The sequence below is a fragment of the Pipistrellus kuhlii genome, unplaced genomic scaffold, assembly GCF_014108245.1.
Source record: "Pipistrellus kuhlii isolate mPipKuh1 unplaced genomic scaffold, mPipKuh1.p scaffold_m20_p_15, whole genome shotgun sequence".
Classification (NCBI taxonomy): domain Eukaryota; kingdom Metazoa; phylum Chordata; class Mammalia; order Chiroptera; family Vespertilionidae; genus Pipistrellus; species Pipistrellus kuhlii.
In genome coordinates this window covers 44,179,703-44,194,637 of record NW_023425460.1, presented here as the reverse complement: position 1 = coordinate 44,194,637, position 14,935 = coordinate 44,179,703, and the positions used below count along the sequence as shown (strand labels likewise).

The 14,935-nt window shown below is 64.4% G+C and overlaps 1 protein-coding gene across 2 annotated transcripts in view; it reads right to left on the bottom strand.

Moving 5' to 3' along the window:
- Positions 1-770: 770 nt before the first annotated feature.
- STK32C (serine/threonine kinase 32C) overlaps positions 771-14,935 on the bottom strand; it is a 38,300-nt gene continuing 24,135 nt past the window's right edge. Inside the window, exons 2-12 of one of the 2 annotated variants that reach the window (XM_036439293.2) lie at positions 10,404-10,459; positions 9,290-9,441; positions 8,652-8,825; positions 7,741-7,778; positions 7,547-7,636; positions 7,108-7,211; positions 6,468-6,584; positions 5,069-5,194; positions 4,851-4,982; positions 2,422-2,489; positions 771-1,445 (exon numbers count right to left, since the gene is read on the bottom strand). In XM_036439293.2, the coding sequence (XP_036295186.1) occupies positions 1,298-1,445; positions 2,422-2,489; positions 4,851-4,982; positions 5,069-5,194; positions 6,468-6,584; positions 7,108-7,211; positions 7,547-7,636; positions 7,741-7,778; positions 8,652-8,825; positions 9,290-9,441; positions 10,404-10,459 (1,205 nt within the window). In that variant the 3' untranslated portion in view covers positions 771-1,297. Of the gene's footprint in view, positions 1,446-2,421; positions 2,490-4,850; positions 4,983-5,068; positions 5,195-6,467; positions 6,585-7,107; positions 7,212-7,546; positions 7,637-7,740; positions 7,779-8,651; positions 8,826-9,289; positions 9,442-10,403; positions 10,460-14,935 lie in introns of those variants that run through there. The other variant, XR_006741739.1, reaches the window with a different exon arrangement.

The window sequence follows — 14,935 nt, the reverse complement described above, 5'->3', positions numbered from 1 at the left end:
CAGCAGGATGGTCATGGTCATGGCCATGGGAAGACAAGCCGGGAGGTCAGGCTGGCCTGGGGCAGCCCCTCTCTGTCCTGGTCCCACCGAATTTGGGGCTTCCTCTGGCCGAGTTTGGCCAGGCAGCCTTCCAGCTGCCTCCTGGGGCCCCACCGAGGCTGAGGTCCACTGCACCGCACCCCTCCCCCGGGAGAGGCTGGGTGACATGGAGCCAGACACACGCCTCCCAGTCGCCTACAAGGGGGACAGGCTTGCTGTCCCCCGGAATCTCAGAAGCTCACATACACTCACATGTTTATACAAAACCCAGACCTCCCCCGCCTTCTTGTCTCTGACATCACAGGTCTCCACCCAGAACTTTCTCTGGGGTCTGTCCCACCCACAGGGCAGCTTGCAGTGCCGTCCACCCCTGGACCCTGGCTTCCCCAGCGGTGACTGGCCCCGAGCCTCGCCTGGGCACATCAGCTGTGCTGACAGCAACCCCCGTACCCCAGCAAGTGGGGTGGCAGGACCCTTCTGCCCTGCCCACCTTCCCTGGCTCAGCCGGCTCAGCATGGATGGCCGGGGTCCTTGTCCTTCCACAGCCCGGCCCACTGCCCAGCAGGCGCCACCCCAGAGCAGTGAGAGTGGGGTGGGGAGGGCTCTGCCCAGCAGGAGCTGCCCGGCTCCTGGACAAATGTCCCTGAACAGCACGACCACTCGGCAGGCACAGGATGTGGGAATAGGTCTGTAATCCCCAGAGGTGAAAATATGCAAACACCACAGAACGTGCTGGAACAGTTTGTATTTATAAAACATCCTCATCTTCCCACCCATAGCCTCCCCCCCCCCCCCCCACCGCCCACGTACAAGAACCCTGGGCCCCTCCCACGCTCTGGGTAGCAAGCTCCGGTGGGGCAGCCGACGGCAGGCCAGGCCTCCGGGCCTATGGACAGTCGAGAGGTGGTGAGAGACAAGAGCGCCTGACCACCACGCAGCCCAGCCCATGACCTGCCAGCGAGGGGTCAGGAGGCCACCAGGACCACCATCACATAATCAGACTCCGGGTGGCAGTGCGCTCCTTGTCCACCACCGACCATACTGACAGCCTCTTGTCACCATGTCCCTCCGAGAGCCGACGGCAGCTCAGTGGTCAGGCTGTTCCCGTGGAAACAAACCGACCAGGACACAGCAGAGCCACCAGCCTGGGTCTGTGCTCGGACCAGCGGGCTGCTCAGTGGGAACGTTGAGCTTGGCCTGTCTCTCTGGTGCACTGAGTCCCAGTGCAGCCTGAGTGACTTCCCCAGGCCAGCGGCTCCTAGCTGCTCCCTGCCGAGGGGCAGACGGAGCCGCACATGGGCAGGGCAGGGCTCGCATCCTCACCGTCCGCCAAGGCCTCGCCGTCCACATCCCCAGCCTCGGGAGCGGGCAGGGCCTCTCTGGTGGGGTCCTGGCTCCTCCTCAGCCTGGGAGGAAGCACAGGGAGGGGCTTTGTGCAGCCTCGCCGGCAGCCCAGGGACAGCTGGCCTGAGCCCTCCAGAACGTGTCCCTGCCTCAGGGGCCCCGGACATGTACCAGGTGTCCGGCGTGTCCTGGACAGGCTGGCCCAGCAGGGAGCTGGTGGCATTGTGTGTGGGTCAGAGACCTGGCAGGTTGTGGGCACTCAGCCCAACAGCACCTCTGACTATGGGCCCTGGGGCTGGGAGCAGCAGGGGTGGGGAGTCAGTTCACGTCCAGACAGAAGCTGAAAGGAGGCCCCGTTTAAGTGAAGTCCTGGGGTTAGGGGTTTTGGAGCAGGCTTTTCAAAGACAAGTCCCCCTCTTACCCTGGCTCTGGCCTCCAGGGTGGTGGTCAGTGTCTTAAACCAGTGCCCAGCTGTCATCCTGGTCACTGAAGCAGGACAGAGCACTGACCCATCCTGCTCCCCTTCCTGGCAGGAGCTCAGAGCCACCTCCTCCAGGAAGCCCACCATGCCTCGCCCTGCCACTCCTTCCCCTGGGCCCAGAGCACTGGGCTTTATCCACTCACTGTGGAGGTGTCACAGCTATTCCTGGCTTGTTGTGTCTCCCTGCCAGCCAGCCATGACCTCTCTGTCCCCCAGTCCCTGATACAGTCAGTGTGAGCTCAGTGAGTGCGTGACTGACCGAGGGGAGGCAGTGGATGTGCAGGAGCCATGCAGGCAGGAGCCACGGCACTTGTCTGGGAAGTCCACTGAGTGTCTCCCCAGGAGCTTCTGCCACTGGCCCCAGTTCAGGACAAAGTTCTGGAGGAGCCCCTCCCGCATGAGCCTGAACATGCCCCCCGCCCCCTTCTCCCAGGCCCAATGCTCAGACCCCCCAGGAGGATGGAGCCAAGTTTCCTGGGTTCAAGACCCAGGTGTCCCATTTCCCCAAACTCCTCTTTGCCCCCATCACCCCCTCCCTCCCCTCCACACACACTCACTTTTCTCTGTTAAAAATCACAAAGTCTTGCTGGATCGCATCGAGGCAGTCCTGAAGGTAGTCATTCTCCTGTTAGTCAGAACGAGTGCTGGGTGTCACCAAGTTATCCCCTCAGGTGGGAGCTCCTCCACCTGGCCTGCCTGTCCTCCCAGGCTGCCCCTCTGGCTTTCGTCCAAAGCCTGGACGACCCCCCGGCAGCAGAGCACCTGGGGTTCGCACCTCGCAGGAGACTCTTAGCCAGTAACCCGAGGATTTCCTGTGCGGGATCCCAGCTCCTGCCTCAGGTGGACGCTGACATGGAAGGCAGTGTCCACGTGACCAGACTGGGTGGGAAACTACACCTGGCGTGGCTCCCTCCCCTCCCCTTCCCTCCCCCACTTCCTCCGGGCCACTTCTCACTGGTGCACAAAGTCCCACCTCGGGGTCTGCTGTGAGGGGACCTGCCTGAGGCGGTCACCACAGGGCTGCCCGCCCTGAGAAGCAGTCTGGGGACAGGCCTTGAGTGGGGTCCCGCACTGGCCAGATCAGCGGGGAGGGTGAGGTGGGAGGGTGCGGACAGCTCTGGCGTTGGGGGCAGGTGGGGAGGGAGCAGTCACATGGACAGGGGCCTGCTTGGCCATCGCTGGGCACTGGGGATGCATGTGCCAGCACCAGGCTCAGGTCACGGTGAGAGCAGCGGGATTCCAGAGCAGCCGAACTGCCAGGCTGCGGAAGTTCCTGCACCAAAGCCGAGGCCATGACAGGGAAGGCTCTGCGCTCAGTGGATACACCTGGGCGGGCCGGCTCAGTGGGTGCACGTGGGCACCCTGCTGCCCCTGCACAGGGGCCCTCCCCTGCTGGAGAGAGGTTCCCTCTGTTCCCCAACGTGCCTGCACACAGGCAGGGCTGCAGCCACACAGAGGCCTGGAAAGTCAGTATTCACCCCTCCCGTTGTGCCTCTGCCTCCCCCTGAGCCTCAGGCCGGAGCGGGGAGGTGCTGGGCCTGCTGCGCTGAGAGGTGCTGGGCGTGGGTGGGAGGCTGTGGACGGGGTGAGGCACAGGCCATACGCTGGTACAGGGGCGCCTTGCTGTGAGGGCAGCCCCCCAAGACTCTGGGGCTATTTCCCTGGCAAGAGCCCCTGGAGTGGGTTCTCATCCCACTCTAAGAGGGAAGTGAGGGCTCAGAGAGGAAGTGAGGGCTCAGGGAGGGAAGTGAGGGCTCAGGGAGGGAAGTGAGGGCTCAGAGGCTCAGGGGGGAAGTGAGGGCTCAGAGGAGGCAGTAGTGAGGTTCAGGGAGGGAAGTGAGGGCCTCAGAGAGGAAGGTGAGGGCTAGGGAGGGAAGTGAGGGGCTCCGAGAGGAAGTGAGGGCTCAGGGAGGGAAGTGAGGGCTCATAGAGGAGTGAGGGCTCAGGGAGGGAAGTGATGGGCTCAGAGAGGGAAGTGAGGGCTCAGGGAGGGAAGTGAGGGCTCAGAGAGGGAGTGAGGGCTCAGGGAGGAAGTGAGGGCTCAGGGGAGGGAAGTGAGGGCTCAGGGAGGAAGAGTGAGGGCTCAGAGAGGAAGTGAGGGCTCAGGGAGGAAGTGAGGGCTCAGGGAGGGAAGTGAGGGCTCAGAGAGGAAGTGAGGGCTCAGGGAGGGAAGTGAGGTCTCAGAGAGGAAGTGGGGGCTCAGGGAGGGAAGTGAGGGCTCAGGGAGGGAAGTGAGGGCTCAGAGAGGAAGTGAGGGCTCAGGGAGGGAAGTGAGGGCTCAGGGAGGGAAGTGAGGGCTCAGAGAGGAAGTGAGGGCTCAGGGAGGGAAGTGAGGGCTCAGAGAGGAAGTGAGGGCTCAGGGAGGAAGTGAGGGCTCAGGGAGGAAGTGAGGGCTCAGAGAGGGAAGTGAGGGCTCAGAGAGGGAAGTGAGGGCTCAGGGAGGGAAGTGAGGGCTCAGGGAGGGAAGTGAGGGCTCAGGGAGGGAAGTGAGGGCTCAGAGAGGAAGTGAGGGCTCAGGGAGGGAAGTGAGGTCTCAGAGAGGAAGTGGGGGCTCAGGGAGGGAAGTGAGGGCTCAGGGAGGGAAGTGAGGGCTCAGGGAGGGAAGTGAGGGCTCAGAGAGGAAGTGAGGGCTCAGGGAGGAAGTGAGGGCTCAGAGGCTAGATAGGAAGTGAGGGCTCAGAGAGGAAGTGAGGTCTCAGAGAGGAAATGAGGGGCTCAAGGAGGGAAGTGAGGGCTCAGGGAGGAAATGAGGGGCTCAAGGAGGGAAGTGAGGGCTCAGAGGGTAAGCGAGGGGCTCAGAGGGGAAGCCAGAGGCTCAGAGGAGAAGCCAGGGGCTCAGAGAAGCTGCAGACTCAGGTGCAGAAGATGGGGCTGGGCTGGAAAAGGCGGGAGGAAGGTCTCGGGACTCTGCAGGAGGGGATCCTGGCCGGGGTCTGTGGAGATGCTGTGACACGACGGAGAGGCCCGCCCCCGGCCGCGCACTCACGGACTGGGGGCTGTCCCGGCTGCTGTCCCGGGACCGGTTCTTGGCCAGCCGCTTCTTCTTCTTGTGCAGGGGCCTGGACTCCAGGATCATCTCCTCCAGCTCGAAGGTGGGGTCACAGTGCAGGCGGCCTTTCTGTGGAGGGACAGGGCGCCGAGCTCACCCACGGGTGCCGCCAGCCACCCGGGAACCCCTGTCTGTCTGACTGTTGTGCAGCTTACGTTGGGCACAAAGCCCGGCTCCACCTTCTTCTTGCTCAGGTCGTCCCACAGCACGTTGGCCAGCGACGGGGTCTCCTTCATGTCCTGGAGGCTGGAGACACGGTGCCTGGGGTTCACAGTGAGGAGCTGGAACAAGGCCCACATCAGACGGTGCCCGGCCCTGTGCCCCAGGGGGCCAGGCCCCGTGCTCCCAGGGAGCGGCCTGCCCAGGCCCGGGCACCGTGCAGGTCTCGCCAGAAAGGAAACTCAGGGTCTCAAGGGTCAGCCAAGCATCCTGGTCAGCGCAGTAATGCGGCCAAAGGGACAATTCGGTATGCGGGTCTGGCTCAGCGCCTAGAGCCCAAGGAGGCAGAAGGCACATGGGGTCTGCGGGAGGTTCCGCTGAGATTCACCAGCAGGTGGCAGCCTCAGCCTGGCTAACTGCAGAGGACAGTAACTACAGCCATCACAACCCCATGAGGCCCTAGGGTAGGGGTGTGTATGTGTGTTAGGCCATGGCGTGTGTGTGTGTGTGTGTGTGTGTGTGTGTGTGTGTATGTAGCCATGGCGGCTTCACCAGGCCTGGGGCTTGGTGCAAGCAAGGATCACCACTCCCTCCTGGAGCTTCTGGGAGCCAAGGTCCCACGGTGCTCCACCTGGGCAGGTATGGGCAGAGTTCTACAGGGCGGAATCTAGGTTAAGAGGCTCAATTAGGGACTCAGAGAGGCCTCTAGCTGCTTGGCTACAACTCCAGGGTCAAAGGTCTCTGAGCAGGAGCCAGGGTCTGCCAGGACTCGGGGACTCGGGGCCAGGACTCGGGGCCTCACAAGTCCTGCACGTCCTCCCACCCCTGATGCACCAGGGTCTTAAAGTGAGGTTCTCCGAGGAGGCGCTGAGGGCCCCACAGCCCAGCCCCTGCCCCGAGGGATGCACGCTGGTGGCAACACCATGGTCGCCCACGTGCCGGCAGGCTGAGCGCCCTGGACTGCTACGGACACGCTCAGGCCTTGGAGGTGCAGGGCCTCCCGGGCTCTTCTGTGCTTGCCCCCCCGGGGTGGCCAGGCCACTGGCAGCAGGCACTGGCTGTCCCTCCAAGGGGAAGCGCAGGGGTAGAGGAAGCCAGAGTGCTGCTCGGCGGGCACTCGGTCCCCCACCCTCTCCCTCCAGCACGCACAACGCGTGACCCGCACCGGCTAACGTCCCGCCTGCGTCTGTTTGAGCCTCTGTGAGTCAGGCTGGTGACCAGTGTCCCGGGACCGGCTTGGGAGGATTACATTAGTCACCGCCGGCTACTATAGGACAGAGTCGGACGGACAGGGAGCCCGCCAGACAGACACGCCGGAACCAGATGCCCCCTCGAACCAAGGCTCCATGCCACACCCCCTGTGCGCCTGGCGGGCCTGGGCTCCGGGAGGCTCACCTTCCGCAGCAGGGCCACCATCTCCTTGGACCAGGAGGGGACGTACTGGACGCTCATGGTGCTGAACAGCTGCACCAGGGACTCCATGGCGTCGCTAGAGTGGATGTCGTAGGGCCTCTGGGCAGAGGAGGCAGCACTGTGCCTGTGCCTCACCGTGACCCAGAGCGCCTGGCAGTACCCACCCCGGTGCAGGCACGGCCTGAGCACGGCCCCTCCTGGGAGCAACCAGGAGGAGAAGCAGATGCCTGGGCGAGGGACTGGCCAGAGAGGCACTGACCAGGCCTGACGGAAGCATGTCCTTCCCAGGGCCAGGTGGATGGGTCCCGGAGGGCCAGGGGGAGCTGCCTTCCTCGGGGTGGGGTCCCTCGGAGCCCCTACCAGGGGATGGGGAAGGACAGTTCCAGGCCCGATGCCCAGAAGCCAGTGCACAGGCCCTACCATCTGCCCGGGAAACCTCAGCGACCCCCGTCAGTACTCCCTCAGGCATTGTGTGCCCACCTAGCGTGGTGGCCTCACAGACGCTGACAGAAAGGGAATGCAGGTGTCCCTGAACACCTGGGGTGGGGCAGCCCCTTCCTTCCCCAGGGCACCGGGGCCGCCCCTGGGGGTCACGGCCGGCCTGGGGCCGAGGACTCCATACCCATCCACGCAGCAGCTCGTAGGCCATCACCCCCACCGACCACCAGTCCACTTCGAAGGAGTAGCCGGTCCCACCGTTGACAAAAGACTGGAAGATCTCCGGAGCTTTCCAGAAAGGGAGGGAGAGGCTGAGCACGCTGACCAGGCCCCAGGGCTGGCCCCCCAAGATGGGGCCTGAACCCAGGCTGCCACCGAAGCTGACTGGGAAGCAGCCTCGGCTGTCATCCTTCCCCACGAACCACCTGGTTCAAGTCCAGGTCCCACAGCCTGCGTGCAGGCCAGCTCAGCTCACTGTCCTACCCATGACCCTCTCCTGCGGCACTGTCTTCTGCACGGAGCAGACAGCTGTTCTGTGCGTGGCTGCCTGGGCCTGTGGGGAAGGGAGCTGCCCACCAGCCACATGGGAGTCGGCGATGCAGGTGGGTGGGGGCCTCGCTCACCCATGTACGGCTTGGTGCCAGCAAGGGCGGTCGCCCTCTCTCCGTCCTTTATGATGGTGGCGATGTTGAAGTCAGTCAGGTGCGCGTGTCCTGCGAGGAGAGAGGGCAGCACCGCTGTCCAAGGGACCGGAGATGCGCCCGGGGGCGGGGGACACTCACCCCTCACCCCTCGCTGGCCTCGCGCCCCTGCTCACCTTGCTCGTCCAGCAGAATGTTGTCGGGCTTGACGTCTCTGCAGAAAGAGCGGAAAGCGGGGAGACTTCCTTCCTGCTCCTGGCAGGGCTTGGGGCTCCCCCGAGGGGCGTCCAGCCAGCAGAGGCCCAAGAGGCCTGAGATGGGCCCTGGGAAGACTGAGGGCCTAAGGCCCCCTCCCACCCTCCCCACCTGGTGACACTCGGACGGAGCTGGGCAGACCAGCTCTCTGGTTCCTGGGGGGCTGCCTCCAGCCCCACCTTGTGGACCAGACAGAACAGAGAAAAGCCCAGCAGTGGACACATAGGGAGCCGAAGTCCCTAGAAGACAGCAGCAGGTCCTGGGGCCCCTACACCCCAGGCTCCCCCTTGCCCAGAGCCCCGAGCTGCACAGACAGTGGACTGGGGCCTTCGCAGGCCCAAAGGTGAGCAGGTAACAGAGATCTCCGGGCAGATGTGCTACAATCACAGCCATCTGACTTTATAATAAGCCACTCAGTCAGTTTTTTCTTTCCTGTCCAGGGACTGCAGCTTCACCTCCCTAACTGCAGCTGTGCCACGCTACTGCTGACATTCGTTTGAGTCCCAGGGATATGGCAGATGGCCAGATGGACACAACCTGCAGTTGAACACACCAGGTAAAGGCTGCCCCAGCGTGGCCAGACCCCAGGGTCCCCGGGACCCAAGGCCTCCGTGTGCCTGGTCCAGCTGGGACTGCGGGGGTAGGATCTGCCCCCCGGTGGACATCCGATATGCAGCTGTGGGGCTGGCTTGGCGCCACACCTGGGGGCAGGTCTGCGGGCAAGTTTGGGGCAGAGCACGAAGGAGCTGTCAGGTTCTGCCGGAAGGCGGAGTCCTGCCAGTGGCGTGTCCCTGCGGCCAGGCCCGCCCGGGCCCGGCAGATGCGCGCGTACCTGTGGATGATGTGCTGGCTGCGCAGGTAGTCCAGGGCCAGCGCCATCTCGCAGATGTACAGCCGCACGGTGTCCTCGGAGAACTGCACGTTCTGCTGCAGGTGGTAGCGCAGGTCCCCGCCCAGCAGCAGGTCCACCACCATGAACATGTCCTCCTCGTCCTGGAAGGAGTACCTGCGGGCGACAGGGGAGGCCCTGGCACATGCATGGCTGGGGGTCACCCCCTCCCAACCCCCACATTCCACAGGAGCAGCATCCTGCCTCTTCAGCCCAGGGCCCTGGGGAACCACACCCCACCTGTGAGCGAATTAGAGGGCACCCCCCCAGGAGAAGGTGATTGGGGGACTCAGGAGCACTCCCAGGGAGGAAGGGGGTGACCTGCTGTGGACTGCAGGTCCCCACCTCCTAGGGCTGATCTTGGAGCCCATTTTGTGAAGGAAACTCAGGCCCCCAAACTGTCCGCCACTAACATTTCCCCGGAAACTCTGTGGGCCACAGGCCTCCGCTGTGGGAAGCCCAGGCTTCTGCAGGCGGGAGACCCTCAGGAACGCACCTGGGGCCGGGCACTGGGAGTGGCAGGGGAGAGGGAGGAGGGGCTGGGGTGCAGGGTCCCAGGGTCAGGTGCAGGGCGGGCTCACCAGAGGTTCACCAGGAAGACGTGCTCGATCTCCTGCAGGATCTCCAGCTCCCGGAACACGTTCCGGACCTCGTCCCGCTCGATGCACTGCTGCTTGCTCATGTACTTCATGGCGTACATCTTCTCCGTGTCCCGCTTCTGCACGATGCACACCTGGAGGCACCGGGCGCGTCAGCATGCACCCCCGCTCCCCCCCCCACCATTCCCATCCCGGCCCCTGCAGGCTCCACCTTGAAGTGACTGGAGGCAAGTCTCTGGAGGGACACGTGTGCTGTGCACAGGCGCCTGCTGAGAGCAGGCAGGACCCAGCCCGGAGCAGGCAGGGAGGCCCGGTGTCTGCATCCCACACCATCCCCAACCCCAGCCCCGCCTTCCCGGGGCTCAGAGCAGAGAAGGTTGGAAAGTTGCTGGGGAACGAAGGAGAGGACCCCTTAGCCAGAGCCGTGCACCCAGGAAGCCCCTGTGCATGAGGAGCTATTTTCAAATCCCACCCTTCCAGGGTGGCAGTCCCCGCCCACCTCTTGAATCCCCTGCAGTGCTGCCCTGCAATGCCAATCAGCAACCCTGGCACTGCTCACACGATTGGTTGGTAGAGAGGATCAGGGTGAGGTGAGGACTGTGAGAAATGGGCGGGGCTCCCTCATGGCCAAGGAAATTCAATCAGATCAGAGACAAAGGCCTCCAACAGATGTAGGTTTGATGCACAAAGTCACGGGCTGCACAGCCAGCACTGTGCCCCCCATGGGGAGCACATGGGGAGACCTCCCAAGGAGAGATAGCCCAGAGCCATTTTTAAGGGTCCCCACAGCCTTCGGTCTCCAGGTCTTCAAGGAGCAGGAGCCAAGGGAAGTGGAAGATTCTGGAACTGGAGGTCCCAGGTGCCTCACCCAAAGGCAGGTGGTCTGGAACTGACCGGATGTCTCAACGGGCACCAGTGTCTCCGGCCAAACCTGCTGGGTCCCGCCCTTTGGGGAAACCCCTCTCCGCTGGCCTAGGAGAGCATCCTGGGAAACGAAGGGGCTTTCTCCCGGAAATGTTCATCACCGTGTCATTCATAGCAAGGCTTTCCAGCAACCTCCGCGTCCGACCACCCGGCCCCCGCAGGCCCCGCTCACCTTGCCGAAGCTGCCCTTGCCGATGGCCCGCAGGATCTGGAAGTGGTCGAAGGTCACTGTGGGAAGAGCAGAGGGATGCCAGGTGAGGGCTGCCTGGTGAGGTGCATGGCCTCAGGCTCCTGGCAAAGTGTGGAGGGCTCAACCCGAGGCAGAGGGGGGGCCCCAAGGGACCGTGGAGCCCCCTCTTCCCGAGCGCGTGGTGTGGCAAGGCTGGGCGGCCCCACCCACAGATGGAATGGCGTGAACCTTTGGCCCAGTGGCCCCCGTGAAGGCTGCTCCCAGCCAAAGACCCAAAAAGAGGATGTCCTGGGACTCTCAGGGCAGCCCCGAGCCTCCGAGGCAGGGTGCCTACCCTCCTGCTGAGTGTCACCGGATGCGCTGGAGGGAGCCTGGCCCCACCCCAGGGGTAGTCACTGGAACGCGCCTGTCCGAGGGGCGGCCCCAGGCCCAGGAGAACCCATAGGAGTTGTTATTTCTGCCGACTTTCTGGGCAGTGGGCCCCTCCCGGAGAAAGGGCTCCGTGGAAATCACAGCAAGACGCCCTCGAGGTTTCCCCGGGGTGTGGACAGGGGTTGAAACGTGCCTTCAGGCTCCCAATTCCGTTCAGAACCAGACACCTCCTGACACAGGAGACGGGTTCCTCAACTTCACAGGCTTCTGCCCTTCGCTTCCTCTCAGCCCCCCAGACAGGGAGCCGGCTCCGCCCAGGGCCCAGGCCAGCCCGGCTGTGCCCCAGGTCCCCACCCTGCGGGTCTCTTCCCGCCCAGGTCTCTACCCCCCACGCCCAGACTGTGAGCATCCCCGTGGACGCAAAGCCCTAGGACCAAGCCCTAAGCCCACAAGCAAACCCTTTACTCCCCACACCCTCCCAAGCACACAAACACCCATGTCCTGAGGGCCTCTGCCCTTTCGCCCTCTCGCCCCCTGACCCTCCACCATCCCAGCCAGGCCCACGGCCTCACCGGGCCCTGCTGTCCTGCAGGGGGCACCAGGAGGCCTTTGATCCCTGAGGTCCTCCAGCACCCACACCTGTCAGGGAAGGGCGCTCCTCCTGGGCCGGTGGGGCTGACCTTGGCTGCTGGACAGAGGGCCCCTGGCCACAGGTCTGTTTGGGAGCGAGCCTTGGTGAGGCTGCAGGAACCTCAGGCGAGGCCTGTCACCGACCCTGGAAGGGGACTCCTAAAGGAGACACGCGAGTGTGGGCACAGACGCTCAGCCAGCACATGGCTCCTGCATCCGGTGCCGGGAGGGGGTTGCTACTTTTTACAAGGTCTCAGGGAGTCGTTTGGGAAGCTGACATTTGGGCAGAGAGATGAGGCTGTGAGACAAAGTTCCCTGCTCTGGGGTTGACATGACCGGCTGCCGAATTCTTATGTGCAGCGCCTGCTGCTGTGTGATGCTGGAGGCGCACCTCCAAAATTGCAGGGTGGGTGAAAGGAAGCAGTGATCCAACCCAACAGTCCCGCCCGCTCCTCCCCTCCCCCCGCAACACACACACACACACACACACACACACACACTCCTGGGTGTCTGCCAGGAGCCGGAGCAGCAGGAAGCCTGTTTGCGCGTCCGGGTGTCCGGCCTGCAGGGCGATGGCGCAGCCGGCCTCAGCCTCCAGGGACCCTCAGCTGCACGGCCTCGTGGGCACGGCACGGCGCCTCCTGGGGCAGATGAACACAAACCCAGCCGTTCAGGAACCTTTCCTCTTCCGGGAAGGCTTTTATCTCGCGGAGCTGGAAGCACAGCATCGCCATGGAAGCAGGTCACGGGGAGGCGGCCGAGTGGCGAGTTTTGCTTCTCTCTCCCCAGGGCTGACACGCCGCCCGGCCCCGCAGACCCGGCCACGTCCTTCTGCGGGCTGCGGTCCGGCTCTGGGTCCCTGGACCGAGCCCCTCATCCTGGAGCCGCCTCCTCACGACCTGTCTGAGCGCTCGGTCCAAAGCCCAGCACAGCCCTCACGGGGACATCGAACCGTGTTCTGGAGGGTGTCACCCCAGCTCCAGAGCCAGCCCCCAGGAGAGGCTGGGAGGTCTTTCCAAGTGGGGCCAGGGCTCCCCGGACACGGGCCCAGGGAGACTAACAGACCCTTCCTGGAGGCAGTGCCGCGGGCGGCCCTGCTGTGACCCCGGACCCTGGCCCTGACACCTGGCGCTCTATGTGGGCTGTCGTGGGTCCCGCCATCTCAGGCTCCGGGTAAAGGTGGGCTGGAGGGAGAGGGGAGGGGAGGGGTTGAAGCAGGTCAAGGTCGGCCCAGGTACCACAAAACCCAGGGGAAATGTGGGTAACGTCTGAGCACTTTCCCCCCCGAAAAACAGAGCGACGACTCGTCCTTCCTCGGTGCCCGCCTCGGCCTGCATCCCGCCTGAAGCCCAGCGCCCAGCGCTCCGACAGCTCGAGGCCCAGGGAGGCGCGGCGGAGAGCAGTCCCCTCACAAGCCAGGCTTTTCTCAAAACGGGCAAAAAGCTGCCCCAGCGAGGAGAGCCAGAGGGAAGACGGGCCGGGAGGGTAAAAATAGAGCTGCTGCGGAGTGGTGAGTCACCGCTGCTGTTCCCCGTGACACAATGAGGGCTCCCCGACAGGCCTGGAGGGCCACCTGCTGCTGCCCCCTCCCCAGGGCTTCAAGCCCTCCGAGCCTGGGAAGTGGGGGCCCCAGGCAGTCTGCAGGAGCCTGAGGGTGAGCTGCCCGCTGCCACGGGGCAGGTCATGGGCGCGGCTGGACCCCAACCCGCCCGACCTTTCCCTCCCCGCCTGCCTCCCCCACCTCACCCCGTCACCTAGGAGAGGCCCAGCCCCCAGAGCATCGCCGGGAGACCCAGCACCCCCCCCACCCAGGTCCCCGGGAGGAAGCCGTAATAAATCACAGGTGGCAAGCCACGTCTGATGACCCAGAAAACTCTGGAAGAGAGTCAGCGCCTGGCCCTGGCCTGCCCTCTGCACAGCTTGTGGTCGGTCCTGCCCGAGCTCCTCAAAGGCAGCACAGGGCCCACGCCACCTCCTTGGGGCGCACAGGCCAGCCCCCCTGTGTCAACAGGACACCTCACCAGAGGGTCTCCTCAAAGACACGCCAGGGCGCTGACTGCTCACCGCCTGTCCTCAGAGGAGGCCTCATGTCCTTACCGCGTTTCCTTCTCGGAGCAGTGCAGCGAGGGGTGAACGCGCCCACTTTACAGATGAGAAAACTGAGAGTCCGGCACAGGCTTGGTAAAGGACTTCGGGACCCTCGAGGCAGAGGAGAGGATGGAGTTCTCCTGAACTTCAATCCCCTCCCAGGGACCTTCACCCAGGGCTTCCCTGGCCCCTGAGGATGCCTTGAGACGACCCCCCCCCCCCAAGGCAAGAAGGTCAAATGTCAAAGCTCTCATGGTCGCTGTGGGGAGCCCAGCTGTGGATCCAACAGGGCAAGATTCACTTGCCAGGAAGCGAGAGAGAGAGAGAGAGAGAGAGAGAGAGAGAGAGAGAGAGCGAGCGAGCGAGCACGCTCCGGAGAACTGGCAGCACCCGGGGGAGGGGGCTGGGGGGCAGTGAGGGGGGGCGGTGTCAGCTACCCCGGCCCCTCCAGAGAGCTGGGTGCCGGTGGGAGCAGAGCGCCCTCGCCCCCTGATTTCAGGCTCCTGGGCACAGCCCTGTGGGCCCCCACATCGGTCAGGCAGGCTTCGGGCACAGGGGTTCGAGCGGGCTCAGCAGGTTGGAAAGGCTCCAAGTGAGTGTCACGTGAGCATCACACCTTGTGAGGCTCGGAACAAGGCCTTTCAGCCAGCCCGGGCCTGGGGTGAGGCAGGGTGGGGAGCTGTGGGGCAGGCGAGAGGAGCACAGCTGAGTCTCTGCCTCCGGTCCCTGTGCAGCGCGTGGGCAGCGAGGCCGGGCGAGGCGAAGGCAGCAGCGCCAGGCCCTCCCCATCCCGCCGCTCGGAGAGCCACAGGGAGGCCGGCGGCGGAGCCCACGTGGCAGCGGCTGGTGCGGAGACTGCTCGTCAACAGTGACCTGAGCCACCCTCACGGCCCTGCTCAGCCGGGGACCAGCCCGGCGAATGCAGAATCGCTGATCTCTGCTCCCTGTCCCAGCAGCTGTGCGCACAGAACGTCACCTGTTCGGGCCTTCCAGCCACCCAGCCTTCCCAGCCCTTCTCCCCACGCGGCTTCTCTGGCCAGTGTGAATGCACCGCGGGTCAGTGTGCGCAGAGCCAATCAGCCGCGCCAGGGGGCCGTGCACCCCTTTGGAAGCGGGGTGCCGAGGGCAGGTCCTGGTCTCCTTTTAGGTCCCTTAAAGCCTGGCCAGGAGGGGAGAATTTACACAGCGCAGGATTCACTTCTATTCTGGAGCCCAGGGGTACACGTCAGATCACACCTGCGTGTGCCCGTGCCTGTGTGTGCGTGTGGGTGCGGCTCTCTGTGCATGCATGTGCCTGTATCTGTGTGCGGGTGCATGCTCAGTGGTGGGGCATGGGGCCTGCACATGGTCTGTCTGAGTGGGCGCACTCACTGCCCGGCCACATGCCTGGCAGACGCATCCCACCAGGAGCCTTTACACCTCGC